Raw genomic sequence first — 13,984 nt, forward strand, 5'->3', positions numbered from 1 at the left:
AGTTCTATTAATGGTGAAAGAAGCTAATCATATTTTTCTTAAACCTTCCTTAAACTTAAAGACAACATGATACAAGCATGCAAGACACAATACTGGAAACTCGGAGTCTTGGCACGAAAACGGGTTTTTTTATGCCTAATTAGGTCATCAAGTATAATGCTAACCAAACATTGTATAAATAAAATACATAGATGCATGAAAGAAACTAATGTAGATCCTACCGATGTGCCAGAGCCAACGGAAACACTACACGGCGAACCAAAAACTGGCTTGTTCCATTTTCTACCTTAATTTATGCACTTTCAATCAGATTCATTCCCCGAATCTATGTTCATGGGTTGGGGGTTCTTGTAACCACTGATTTCATCCTTGTAGCGTTCTTTATCTTGACGAGCCTTTGCTTCATATGGCTCCTTTTCCTCCGCTGAAAAACGGAAAACATGACACTAAGTAATTCGCAGAAATTCATCATACTGTGGAAGCACACAAGATGTAATTTAGTCGAATCACGTATACCTGACATCTTTTTCCACTTCTCTCCGAGTACTCTCCCCACATCAGTAAATGCAATTCCAGGGTTCTCTCTCTTTACATTCTGTGGTCAACACAAATAAGGTCAATAATTTCCTTCAAAACATCAATAAAGAATCTGAACCAATTATTTGAAGTATTGTTCCATTCCCAAACCAAAAGTTAGAACCAATCGACAGAACTTAAAACACTCACATCTCTCTCCATGTTTGAGAAGAACATAAAACCAGACATTGCTCTTTTCGGCGCATTTGGATCCTTTTTCTTCTTCTGTTTTTTCTTCTTTGAACCATCTTCACCTGCATCTTTGGTTTTTTGTTTCTTTGAAGATGATACCTTGGAAGTTGAAGGTTCCTTTCTAGACTCCTTTTTTGCAGGCTTCTGAAATTGACAATTCATGTTACATTGACCCTTCTTAAAATTATTAGGCCAACAAAATTACTAGAAATGACTTGCCTCTTTTTCACCTCCACTTTCACTAGCATCTGAATCATCCTCCCCAGAGTCATCGGTAGGAGAACCTCCATCGTCCTTGTCAATAACAAAATCTTCATCCTGCGAAAGTTCACACATTTAGACTGGAATATCACACGACACATGTCAACACAAAAGCGCACTTGCAGAAACACACATACGGATGCATGAAACAACTAGGACTAACCACAATTAAAGCGTGCTTTGAGGAAAACAGTCATGACATTACCATCCAAAAAAAAAAGATGATCAAAGTACAAACCACACAATTAATGTATGTTTTAAGTTAAGTGTGGATAAAGTTTCTATTACAAGTGTACATAAGTGTCCTGTTCACAAACATCCACTTTTACAAACTACAGAAGAACTTTCAGCATTTTACAGATCAACGAAGAATATACATAACAATAAAAGGTCATACCCAGTGCACAAGGCTCCCGCTTTACGCAGGGTCTGGGAGAGGTGAATGTCGGCTAGCCTTACCCCCATTTATGGAGAGGCTGCTCCCAAGTCTCGAACCCGAGACCTACCGCTCATGGGCGAAGGCACTTGCCATTGCACCAAGTGCGACCTCTATATACATAACAATAGGAGAGAAAAATCCAAGTAGTTTGTAAAACTGTCCTAATAGTGCAACCCATGAAATTTTCAATCCAATGAGAATCAGACCAAAAATAAAAACACAAGTAACATAATAATATAGGATAGATGTTCCACCTCTTCATCACTCTCATCATCACCAGCTTCATTCTTCACACGAACAAGATGTGGGTCAACAGCATCATCATCTGCGTCATCAAGAAGAGGAGCCACACCACCATTTGCTGCTTGGCCCTCTCCTAAGTTCATGATTTTGAGACCCTTTGAACTGCACATGATGAGTGGCCAAAAGGTCGAATTTTAAAATCCACAGCATCATTGACCTACTATGGAAAATAACCAGTACGCATTACCAACCTGATGAAGTCAAAAAGATTATGATATTCATTCCTCTGAATGTTTCGGAACAGGTGTTCTTGCTCACTTTTGAGTCTGATGAGAAGATCAAAATAGTGCATATTTGAGCCTCCAGCACCATGCCTCTCAAATTCCACATAGTCAATCTAGTAACAGAAGCACCAAGAAGAAAAAGGGTGATGTTCCACTTATCAATCAGGTTACTGTTATACCAGCACTATAATATCGATCGAATGCATGTAAATTCTACCTGATCGTGAAGAATAAGGGTGGGAGGTTTTGGTAGGAAAAAGAAGCTCTTCTCAAGAGGATATAGAACTCCATCTTCAGCTTTCAGTGAAGATTTGACAGCATAACCATCTTGACAGCTGCGGAATTTTCCTGGTTTCGTAACTTTGGCACCAGACAAGCCACGCAATATTGTGGTGAACACTTCATGCATTAGTCCCTGTTTATCATACATCAAAGAATTACGGCAGCACATGTCAATTAGCACACTGTTTCAAACAAATAAAACAGCTGTTTGCTAGATTACAATCTTCAGGAGAGTCGAAGGTATTATCTACCTTATAAGATAGTTCTAACTTGTCCTTGTATTTCGTGTTCAAAAGTTCTTCACTCATTGTCAGTTCGGTTTGATACACAAGGTCAGTTTCAAACTTCAAAAGATAGAAGAAGTCAATTGAAGGAAGCATTTAAAAAATCAAACAGGTGATCAACAAGGCAAAGAAACAAACACTACCTGCAAAACAATATGCGGGTACAATGTTTGGCCTTTACGGATAGGAGGATCAAGAGTGACAACAACAAAGGTATGAGGCTGGTTAGACTGCAGAAACAAAGATGAATCTATTAAAGATATGCCAAAGCCACAAAAACTAGTTCCAGGAATGGAGTAATTAGAACACCAATAGTCCTATTAGCTCTTGAAGAGAACTCCCTAATGTGCATGGAACTATGTGATAGGTACTCAGATAATTATGTATAACAAAAGCTTTAAAAGTATAACAAGTGAAAAACTAATTATTAGAGCCCAAGATAAGAATGAAACCCTAGGAAGTAGAAACAGACGAACAACACTGCTGTACTGAATTTTGAAATCATTAGCCCCTTGAAGCCGCAAGAATGAAAGATGAAGTTCCACGCTGTAGCGACCCCTATATTAAACAAGTACTTCCGTTAGCCTGGCATTTCACATGGAAAGAAACCCATGCGCCAGCATATGACATATGCACATAATCTAATAAATACAGATGGTGCATGTTCCCATGAGAGTGTGGATCGATGTAGGTGCACTATCCCTGGTATTTTCATTAATATGTACCTTGGTGTGAGGATTGCAATGCTATCAAATGTGGTAACAGCATCTTCACCTCCAGCACCAACATCTGCCATTGACATGATTTTGTCACGAAAAACCTACATAATATTCAATTAGAAAAGATCAATAAATCAATTGCAATCAATGAAAAAAATGACCTACAAAACTATTATCACATATAAAAAACAAACTCACCTGAGCAGGAGGATGACTCTCATCGCCAACAAATTGAGTGTTGGAGTTAGGTATATGAAAGCTTATTTCCATCAAAGAATCTTTCTGCAGTAAATATAACACAAAAAGAAAAATACTCATAAACAAACAACTCAGGATGGACCTGATAATTACTCGATTTTAACTACAAAAAACATAGATTTTATGACAAAGAGCTTATATCTAACTATGGGTATTTATAGAACCATAAGGATCAATGTAGAAAACTCCCACCATCTTTAGAAAAAAATAAAAGAAACACCAAATATGAGCAACAAACCTCATTAGCTCCTGTCGTATCATCCACGTGGAACTCTAAGATGACATCATTTTTCCCCTGAAGTTGTGTTTGTGAGACATCAGCCAAAGATACCTCAAATGCTTGCTTGGAGTCAACCAAGAAAGTCAGCATATTCCCTGCAAAATAACAGAATATCTGAAAATTATCCAAAAGGATACATAGCAGTGTACTGCCTTAACAACCCAATGATACAACCAACGGAATCATATCATCAGAGAAGGAATCGTCCATGGAGGAAATGTAAAGAACATCAAAACAGAGACCATTTTTTAAGGATACTAAACATATGCAAAAGAAATGTCCAGTCACTCTAAGACTCCATAAAAGACATATAGAGGTTTAGGTTGAAAAAAAGAGAAAAACAGAAGAACCAACTTCAACCAGTTTCAGCTGCACATTATGTTTAAAGATGTAGCCAGTTGGAAGCATTTTCCTAACTGTCATCCTATGAGAATCTATCCGCATACCCAAAAATAAGGAAAGAGCATTTTACAAGAAAAAATTGTTCATAACAAAGAATGCAAGGAAGACCAAAACAAGTGATCACGGGCAACTTGAATATAAGAGAACATCGCTGACCGCTTAAATCGACTTCTCCCCAATTACGTCCGCTTACAGAAAGTTGCTTCTCTGCCGGTGTTAACCCACATGTATTTTGAAAATAATTGGTCAAACTAGTGACATCCTGCAACGCAAGCACAGAATCAAAGAGCCAACAATTAGTATGTAGTTCATATCCCTGCACAGCATCACTGACTAAAAGCTAGTTTTTTAGTCTATCATAATTTTATGAATCAAAATCGCAATTCGCATGTCTCAGATGCATGGAAAAAAAAAATCAGTTTAGTCATCACCTTGTGAATGACAAATTCTTATGGACGCGCATTTGATAAATAAGAATTTTTGTAGCATATTAAACAAAAACGTAAGACAGGAAGTGGGTCAGTGAATAATTCCATGTAAATGTTCACCAACCTGGTCACGAAATCCAATGAACTTGTAGTATAACCCGTCCTTAATCTGAACACTAAGTTGGTTAGTCTTTGGGACCTTCATCCATGTTACCCCAACAATGTCAGCTTTATCAACCTCGACTGCTTTACCCCCTCCCTGTTTTTTCCATAAAATCCCTCCTGAAAATATTTTTAGCTGCCCCGGATTCTGCATTCCACATATGACACAACGAGTGAGTTTACATTTCGTCCATAGCACAATCACCACTTCAGGTTTCACCATGTCAACAAATTCACAAATCTGAATATAAAGCAATAAACTTCTACTGAATGCAATCAAATTAGGGTTTTACAAGGAGGAAACTTGAGAAAAGGAACAAACTTTTCTTCCTCGGATTTTCATGGCAACCAAACAGAGCATAACCCAAATTTCTCATCACAAAAAGTGAAAAAATTTACTAAAAATTAAATTACTGGAAATTCAACGCGAACACCTGAAACAAAAATCCGATTTCCCTATCCCCAAACCCTACGATTCCTGCTCTGCACACAATCAATAATTGCAAATTTCCCCACAACCAAATTGCACAAAAATCCAGGAAGGAACGAATTATGGTTTCAATTGGACCAGTGGAAAGAAAACCCTGCAATCGGAATCCCCCAAAATCCTCATTTCTACACGAAATTCGACCAACCCAAATAAACCGAAACCACCGACATTCCCAAATCAAAGAGGTCCCATTCATATCACGTTGCGAAATTTCAGAAGGCAAACCCCCGATCGAAGAACGAAATCCCAAAAAGTCAAGCCACGGCGAATCGGAATCGGGAAGAGAGAGACTCACCGTGCCGCCGCGGCCGCCGAGGGAGATATTGTTGAAGAGGTGGCCGTCCGTCATGGTTTCTCACGATCGAGGAATCGAACCCAAGCTGCCGTTTTAAGCTTCGAGCATGAGAGTACGAAAAAGTGAAGGAAGGTAGAGAGAGGGAGTGTGCGTTTGAGAACGAGACAGTGGGAGGGGGGGGCGGTGCGCGCCAATTCAGAAGCGATTTTGGAGTTGCGCCGTTGTTTTGAAACCAAAGGAAGCCCAACTATAAACTAATTGGGCTGGGTTGGTATCTAGCCCGTTCATAAGCCCGGTTGTACGGATTCGTTTTTTTTTTTTGGTACAACGATGTATTTAACTGTCAATTGAGTTCAGGTGTGATAATTCCTCTTCACTTGTAAGTAAGAGGTTTTAGGTTTAATTCTTGCTAAATACGAAGTTGAACCATATTATTACTAACCATTGTGAGACTAATATCACCCCATCTTCCTTATTATAGATAATATCACTTGTTCAAAAAAAAAAAAAGTGTAATCGACTCATTTATTGAAAGGAAGTGTGTAACTAGTGAAGTCAATTTTGTGTCTATGAAGAATGAGCGGTAATTTCTCTTCACTTGTAAGTAAGAGGTTTTAGGTTCGATTCCCGCTAAAGACGAAGTTAAAACACATTATTACTAGCCATTGTGAGGCTAATCTCACCCCATCTTCCTTAGTGTAAATAATATAGCAACACCCATTTCACCGGTTGATCTTGTAATTACCCGAACCCTAAACCCTAAACCCCGATCGTTTGATCACTTACTACGACCTTCCCAAAGGAAGAGTTCATAAAGCTCAAAGCCTTTCTGGTTTTTGAGTTGGGAAGAAGAGGGGGTTTCAGCAAGTATTGTTTTTCCATATGCTTCTTTGTTTTGGCGGGGTATTCAAGCTTAATCTAAAGTAAATAACTAGTTTTCAGTTTTGCTATTTAGTTGAATTTTTCGTTTATTTAGGCAAAAAATAGTCCATTGGATACGAAGAAAGAAGAAAAGACATCCGTAATCGGTTAAATACGAAACTACACGTATATAACCAACAACATCATCTTAAATAATTTTAAAACCCACAACATCGAACCGTATTTTGCTAGTATATACTGATAGTACAATTAAGAAGTTCATTATCAGCTGCAAAATAATATATAACCATATTAACAACAATATTTGTTGTTAAAGAATATTATTATCATTTTCAAAGCATCTAATTTCCTAGAAAACACCGTCGGATCCGTACAGGGAGCAAACTCCATAGATATCAGCCTCAAAAAAGCATCAGAATCGGAATGTAATTAAGCATATTAATTAAAAACTAATTAAACATAAACAGTCCAAACTCTCCGATGAGCCCTAAGGAATGTCAGAATCAGAAATCGCCCAACTGTTTTAAAAATCATTATTTCTACAAACATTCCATCTTCAAAAGTGTTTATCTTGATTTTTCTAGAGTGTTCTGGTTATACATACACACACGCACGCACACACATATATAATAAAATAAGATAAACATGGTTGGCTAATTTGCAGGAAACTTGCAGCTGGTCGATGTCAATGACCAAGGTCAGCACACGCATTCTTTTTTTTATCTCTTATGTTTGTTGGATTGTTTTAGTCACCTTCGTGCCAACTGCCTGAAACTTGTTCGACATGCGAGTAATTAAACCTGTCCAATCACCAGTTATATTTTACAGTGCTATTATGCGTGTGTCTCCCTCATATCATGTGACTAGATAGAGACATAGTTGCATATAACCAATGACATCAAAGAATCTCGCACCGTAAATATTACTGGTAGAATAAGAGCAAAATGAGGTTTATGAGTTTTACAAATCACATATGAACAAATAAACAATGGATAAATTTTGGGATTTATTTTTGACGTTTGAAAAGTTAGTCGAGTCTAACTTATCTAATCACTGTAGCTGTGAATAAAGTCAGTTCATAAAAGACGTGCATGTATATGTAGATTAAATCAATTGATCACAACAATGTGTCAGCTGATTTCATTACGCCCGAGTTTGAATCCTCCTCGCATAAAGTCGAATGGTTTGAAATATGGTAAAAAATAAATGATTATCTAATCATTAATGAATGGACGAGAAAACCCTTCAAGAATTGAAACTGGCATGAAACCTTGCACATGCTATGACTGGCATGCCGCATGCAGCAGCTAGCAACGAACCGGCCATATGAGCAACTCCAAAACCACATGGATCCATTAGAATTTTGGATCTTTGTGTTTACTTACCAGAGTACAGACATTCAAAATTTTCTTAGAGGCTTTGATTACATCGTGCCCCTAGTTTTTTGACCCAAAACAGTTGTGGCAACACAAAACAAAAACAGCATAAATCCAAAACAAGCACACAAATTATATATACGTTCACATCCTTCCTTCAGGTTCAAGCAACCACGGAAACAAGGACCACAGAAACAAAGAAAGAAGAGAAGAAAAAAAAGATTCTGATCGAGATGGAGTTGATGATGGTGAAGAATGAAGAAAACCCTGGGAGGCGCCGCCTGAGTGCAGCAGACCGCGAGGTTCAGGCAGCCCGGTGTGTCAAGAGAAGGAGAAGAGACCCACCTGCAGTCGCGGTTAGTTCTGACAACAACCAGAGTGAGCTACAGTTGCCTCAAAAGCCAGCGGATCAAACTCCAGCTACCACCATGAAGAGAAGCTCGAGATTTCGTGGTGTCAGCAGGTTAGAACGGAACAAAAATTTCCATGGTTTTCTGGTTTCTCCTTTCGTGTGTAAATATATTAAGGTAATTTGTTTGTTTAACAGGCATCGATGGACTGGTCGATTCGAAGCTCACTTGTGGGATAAGCTCTCTTGGAATGTAACACAGAAGAAGAAAGGGAAACAAGGTATCGATTATAACGTTCATTTATTTCTATTTTTTTTTTAAGTTTTACTTCATTACGTTTAATTATTTATCCTTCTGGTATTCATATCTTGTGTTCTATCGCATCGCTTTCGAATGGGCTATTTGGACTGAGCAGTTTACCTTGGAGCTTATGATGAAGAAGAATCTGCTGCAAGAGCATATGATCTAGCTGCCCTTAAGTATTGGGGAGCATCGACCTTCACCAACTTCCCAGTACGCTTTTTTGCTCATCGAATCTGATCGGCAAGTTGTGTGTTTTTGCATTCCTTTAGAAGTTTAACATAAAACCCCTACTGCTTACAGATATCGGACTATGAGAAAGAAATCGAGATCATGCAATCTGTGACGAAAGAAGAGTATTTGGCCTCGTTAAGAAGGTACGACTTCAAACATCTTTTTGCAGTAAGACTTCTGCAATTCGGAATTTCCTTGATCATGAGTTTCCTAAAAGATTATTTGTTTCTTTTTCGTTACAGAAAAAGCAGTGGATTTTCAAGAGGTGTATCAAAGTACAGAGGAGTTGCAAGGTAATATTCTTATTATTTCGATGATCTTCGAATCAAATTCTTCGAAAAATTATTAACGAGATTAGTCTCCGATGATTATTTGGTGCATATTTTGCAGGCACCATCACAATGGCAGATGGGAAGCAAGAATCGGAAGAGTTTTCGGAAACAAGTACCTCTACCTTGGCACTTACGGTAAGTTATCTTCAAATGCAAATACTAGCTGGAATTTGGGAAATAAGCTTTCACAAAAGAGGGAACTGAAAAATAATTTGTGCAACACGTTTGTTGTTTATTAAAAACGATATATCAACGCATTATTGATGATATATCAACAATTGGTTCTTTATTAAAGAACAGACGTCCGCTCCATGGACTTTCGAAATCATAAGAAATAGAATTTGCACATACTGAGCAATGTGTTTCTATGTCATCTCAGGTACGCAAGAGGAAGCAGCTCGGGCCTACGACATTGCGGCGATTGAGTACAGAGGAATCAATGCCGTCACCAATTTTGACTTAAGTTCTTACATAAGATGGTTGAAGCCAAAAGCAGGCGACACTATAGCCACTCAAGAACTAGAGGCAGTCACAGGGCCTCAGAACATGCCATTCATGGGCAACGGCTACATCCCTGCAGACGAAACATCCTTCTCACACACCAATCCTTTTGCCTCTGACTACCTGAACTCTCCGCAGAACCAAGAAGTCACCCGAAGCAGCACCAATCTTAACACCGGCAGCAAGTCATCCTCTCCCACCGCACTTGGCCTTCTTCTTCAATCTTCAATTTTCCGAGAGCTGGTTCAGAAGAACTCGAATCTCTCCGAGGATGACAGCACTGACGACGAAGAACCAAAGAACCAACCGCAGGCTGGCAGCGATGATGAGTATGGTGGGATCTTCTATGCTGGAACCGGCGAAAACCCTTTTGTTTGCTCCTCCGGCACTGACGGCAACAATCCATGGAACAACATCGCAAGCACTATTTTGCTCAATCAACCCACAAAGGCAAATGCTTCAGACTCTATATTTTTCTTTTCTTAGATGAATGCCAAACAGACCAAGGACTTGTTCGTACGGGAAGAAAATTTTGTAAAAACCGGCGCGTCAAAAGTACATAGTTTGGGATTGATGCTGCATATCGATGTAAATTAGACACCTTAATAACGTCGAGTTTATGGTTTTGGGAATGTAATATTTATAAACTCTTTCGGATTTGCGATCATTTCATCTTGCCTTGGTTTGAATTATGCCTAATCACACGAAAACGAAAGAACTTTTCGATTGAGTTTGAGCCTGCGTAGACGTGAAATCGACAAGTACAACAATGGTTCTTGCTCAAAAGTGAAGCACAGTTGTAAGTTCAACCATTTTATCTCTGTTTTCCAGTTCATTTCTATTCCGTTTCTGCACCAAACACTTCCATTCAATTTTTTTTTGGCCAACCAACTTCTGCAGTCCGTGGAACCTAGTGTTAGCTCGTGTTATAACCACCCCCAAAATAATTGGAAAATTTGTATTTTCACCCCCAAGCCGCCACGTGTCAATCATCCAACCCCATTTCTTTTTCCTTTTCTCTGTCCCCCACCCCCGTGACTCTCTTCTTCTCTGTCTCTCTTTCCCGTAACTCTCTCTCCACTCCCCCGAAGCTCTCTCACTCTCCCGTGAATCTCTCTATCCCTCTCAATCTCTCGCACCTCTATCTCTATCCTCCTGGACTCACGAAGACCATACCACCCTCAGGAGAGGCTTGTAGCAAGCCCGAACTCCCCCTGCCCGCGAGACCGACGGCACGGAGCGAAGCTCCGGCGAGTTTTCTTCCTTTTTCCGTCGGGTAGGTCTCAAATCTCTCACTCTCGTACCTAGTTGTGGTTTGGTTGTGATTTAGAAGCTTGAATCTCCACTTTTTGCGTAGGTTTTACCTTGGAAACGGTTTGGGTGAGCACACCCATTTTTCCGGCGAACCCGTGCATTCCGAGGGCTTTCCCGGTCACCCCGACCGAGTTACGGTATTTGGAAGGTATAAATCTCTTCCTCTCTCTTTGTTCTTCATGATCGTACCTAGATCGGAGCTTGAAGCTCCAGTTTTCAGGTGACCGGAGCTGTAGCAGCTCCGGCCTTCTCTCTCGGCAAGCCAAGGCCAACCGGCCTTTCCCATTTCCTTTCCCGCGGGCCTCCAGCCCGTTTTGTCTTAGCCCAATACCCTAACCCATTTAGTTTTTATTTTTAGTTATATGTTTTAAAACCCAAAGGGCTCAGGCCCGAGTTTTGGTTGGCCCTGGGCCGGTTTTCACCCAAGGGCTTAAAGCCCTGATTTTTGTTAGGAGGCCTTAGGGCCTTGTGTAGTGTGTGTGTGTTTATAGTATATGTATGTTTGGGCTTAAGCCCAAACCCCTTTTTCAAACCCTAAACCCATCCAAACCCAATTCCCTTATTTTATTCGTTTAAACCAATCTTTTAGAAAATCCTTTTATTTAATTATTACATTCTTGTTCTTAGGTGAAATTGCTAGTGGAGAAATTCTGTATCCTTATTCGCACGACTCTTCTGCTAAGGAATATTTGTGAGTGGACCCCTTCTAAAATTACATGATTTAATAGTAATTGCATAAATGATTAGCATGCCTACGAATTTTGTGAATTGATTTATATTAATCATGTTTACTGAATTTATTGTTTATCGTCTCGTGTTTTGGTGAGGAATTAATGGTTAGCCTATATTGAGCTATATTTTAATATATCTATTTTCTATAAAAACCATGAACTGGTAGACTATCTGATGGATGACGATAGGATGCTAGAACATGATTTTGAACCCTCTTTATAGCGTAGACGATATTCGGTAACCTATGCTATGAAGTGGTATTTACGAGAGACGTAAATATTTGTGCATACCTAGTAGACACTATGCCGCCTGGGGCGAGGAACTGGTGTTGGCATTTAGGCCGGGAGAAATAATCCCTAGCTACGGGCTGAGGGACATGGAGCAGGTATTGGGCCGGGAGTTGGTAATCTCTTGTTACGGGCGCAGAGACCACGGAGCAGGCATTGGGCCGGGAGATATATTTATTCAGTGATCTTTCTAGCAGCACACCGCGCTTACGAGACAATTTATGATACGTTTATTGTTTTGATTTCTGCAATGATATTCCGCTATACATATGAGTTTTGAGACATTTGACATGCTAGGATTTTTATTAAATCCATCATTTATTATGCTAGTAGTTTTCATTATATAAACTTTGGGGGTTAGTATTTTGATAACTGTTTTATTATTATCGTACATATGAACTTGGTCCACTCACCTTTGTTTTGCGTCCCCATTCAGGTCATAGAAACGAGGACTACGACTGGACGTACGAGGCATTCCCCTACCAGTAGCACTCCATCACCCACTTGTGTGATATCTTGTAATGTTCTTTCTTTTTGTAAATCTAGTTTAGACTGTGTCTGGTTCATTCTAGACGTTTCCGTGAATGTTGTTAACTACTCTTAAATTCTGATGTTATTCATGAATATTTTCTTCTAATCATTACTCTTGTAATCAATTAATGGCTTTCGTCACCTTGGGAGTCGGCCAGCACGTGTCTATCCTGATATTCGAAGAATATCAGGGTCAGGGCGTGTTAGATTGGTATCAGAGCATGGTTAGAATTTATTTCCACTAATTTGGTAAATGTCAGTCTTTCTAAAATCCTGTTGTCTTGTCAGAATCATGGCTAATCCTGGTGGGAATGTGCCTCGACGACCTCGTTCATCTATTATGGGGGGGCTTCAGCAGTTTACTAATGCCTTAATGAATGCTCTTCCGGGTCATAGACCGAATCGGTCGTATATAGAAGTTGCCAAAAGCCATGGAGTTACCGATTTGACAACTGTGGGGAATGGTCAGGAGGCTGAACAGTGGTTGGAGAAAATGAAGGATACTCTAGAGGCTATGAAGTGTCCTCTAAATGAGTGGGCGAGTACTGCAGGATTCTTTATCCAGGGTGATGCTAGAAGTTGGTGGAAAACAGCGAAGAATTCTCGTCCACCTGGTTCTTGGATGACTTGGGCTGCTTTCCGAAAACGTTTTATTGCCTATTTTCTGAGCCCCAGCTACAGACTGAGGAAGAGGCAGGAATACTTAGAGTTCCGACAGGGTGATCTCAGCATTACAGAGTTCGACAACACTTTTAGGCGTTTGTCTAGACACCATGATGGGACGTATGATAACCCTCAGGCACAGATGGAGCAGGCGTTAATTGCACTGAATCAGGAGTACCGTACACTGGTGGCTGCTCAGAGACCTAGAACCTATGAAGATATAATCGAAATAAGTCTCAGCATAGAACAGTCTAAGTGGGATACAGAGATGCAGGATCAGCCACAGACTTGGATTCAGCCTCAGAGACAGAATAGGCAACGGAGTCAGAATCAGAGGAATCGGAATTTCCGATCGCGGAGTACCAGAGAATCAGCGGGCCCTTCCAGTTCTGTAGGCCCCAGACATTCTTTTTCCTTTAAGCGACCAGGTCGGGGTTCCGGATCTTCCAGTGAAGGCTCAGGCAACGAATCAGCGAGGCGATCTTTCAGTCACTTCACTCCGGGTTATGCAGTCTGTAATCAGTGTAGGTTACGTCATCGAGGGAGTTGTGGGATGACGACTGTAGTATGTCACCGATGCGGTGGAACCGGGCATTTTGTTCGTGATTGTCCTTCAGCACCACCTGGTAACTTTCCCTCTAATTCAATCTACAGTGGGTATCGGCCAGTTCAGAATGTTGGCGCTCGACAGAGCTATGATGGCAGTGGCAGTAGTAGTCAAAGCTATGGTAGCAGTACTAATCAGAACTTCGGGGGAAATAGAGGTCCGCAGCTTGGTGGCAGAGGTAGTCAGAGTTTCAGAGGAAGTGACAGCCGAAGTACTCAGTTTTCGACTCAGCAGCAGGCCGGAACATCTTCTGGTAGCAGTAGTCAGGGGAGCAGAGCAG

The 13,984-nt window shown here is 40.2% G+C and overlaps 3 protein-coding genes and 1 long non-coding RNA gene across 7 annotated transcripts in view; 2 read left to right on the forward strand and 2 right to left on the reverse strand.

The window, feature by feature from the left end:
- LOC103442327 (mitochondrial outer membrane protein porin of 34 kDa-like) overlaps positions 1-13,984 on the reverse strand; it is a 41,802-nt gene that overhangs the window by 17,334 nt on the left and 10,484 nt on the right. The gene's annotated exons all lie outside the window — the stretch shown is intronic.
- On the reverse strand, positions 109-5,832 carry LOC103429035 (FACT complex subunit SSRP1). Its single transcript, XM_008367177.4, has 16 exons — positions 5,596-5,832; positions 4,773-4,958; positions 4,377-4,482; positions 3,777-3,913; positions 3,479-3,562; positions 3,287-3,381; positions 3,014-3,119; positions 2,705-2,791; positions 2,529-2,621; positions 2,213-2,410; positions 1,963-2,108; positions 1,723-1,873; positions 988-1,086; positions 727-912; positions 517-595; positions 109-424 (listed from the first exon to the last, which is right to left on the reverse strand). The coding sequence occupies exons 1-16, from the start codon at positions 5,647-5,649 to the stop codon at positions 303-305; spliced, it is 1,929 nt and encodes a 642-aa protein (XP_008365399.2). The 5' UTR covers positions 5,650-5,832; the 3' UTR covers positions 109-302.
- Positions 7,946-10,300, forward strand: LOC103442332 (AP2-like ethylene-responsive transcription factor At1g79700). Its single transcript, XM_070805018.1, has 7 exons — positions 7,946-8,316; positions 8,401-8,483; positions 8,619-8,716; positions 8,807-8,880; positions 8,980-9,030; positions 9,128-9,204; positions 9,449-10,300. Exons 1-7 carry the CDS (start codon positions 8,087-8,089, stop codon positions 10,054-10,056), a joined length of 1,221 nt encoding a protein of 406 aa, XP_070661119.1. The 5' UTR covers positions 7,946-8,086; the 3' UTR covers positions 10,057-10,300.
- Positions 11,510-12,559, forward strand: LOC114826724 (uncharacterized). The gene is made up of 2 exons (XR_003775774.2): positions 11,510-11,575; positions 12,340-12,559. It is a non-coding gene; the product is annotated as an uncharacterized lncRNA (long non-coding RNA).

The sequence above is a fragment of the Malus domestica genome, chromosome 09 (genome assembly GCF_042453785.1).
Source record: "Malus domestica chromosome 09, GDT2T_hap1".
Classification (NCBI taxonomy): Eukaryota; Viridiplantae; Streptophyta; class Magnoliopsida; order Rosales; family Rosaceae; genus Malus; species Malus domestica.

Coding starts and splice junctions, on each gene's coding strand:
- LOC103429035 (XM_008367177.4), bottom strand. CDS start 5,649: ATGACGGACGGCCACCTCTTCAACAATATCTCCCTCGGCGGCCGCGGC. Junction 3,120..3,286: donor ATTGCAATCCTCACACCAAG/GTACATATTAAT, acceptor TGTTTAATATAG/GGGTCGCTACAGCGTGGAAC. Junction 2,792..3,013: donor GTCTGTTTCTACTTCCTAGG/GTTTCATTCTTA, acceptor TTGTTTCTGCAG/TCTAACCAGCCTCATACCTT.
- LOC103442332 (XM_070805018.1), top strand. CDS start 8,087: ATGGAGTTGATGATGGTGAAGAATGAAGAAAACCCTGGGAGGCGCCGC. Junction 8,484..8,618: donor GAAGAAGAAAGGGAAACAAG/GTATCGATTATA, acceptor TGGACTGAGCAG/TTTACCTTGGAGCTTATGAT. Junction 8,881..8,979: donor TATTTGGCCTCGTTAAGAAG/GTACGACTTCAA, acceptor TTTTCGTTACAG/AAAAAGCAGTGGATTTTCAA.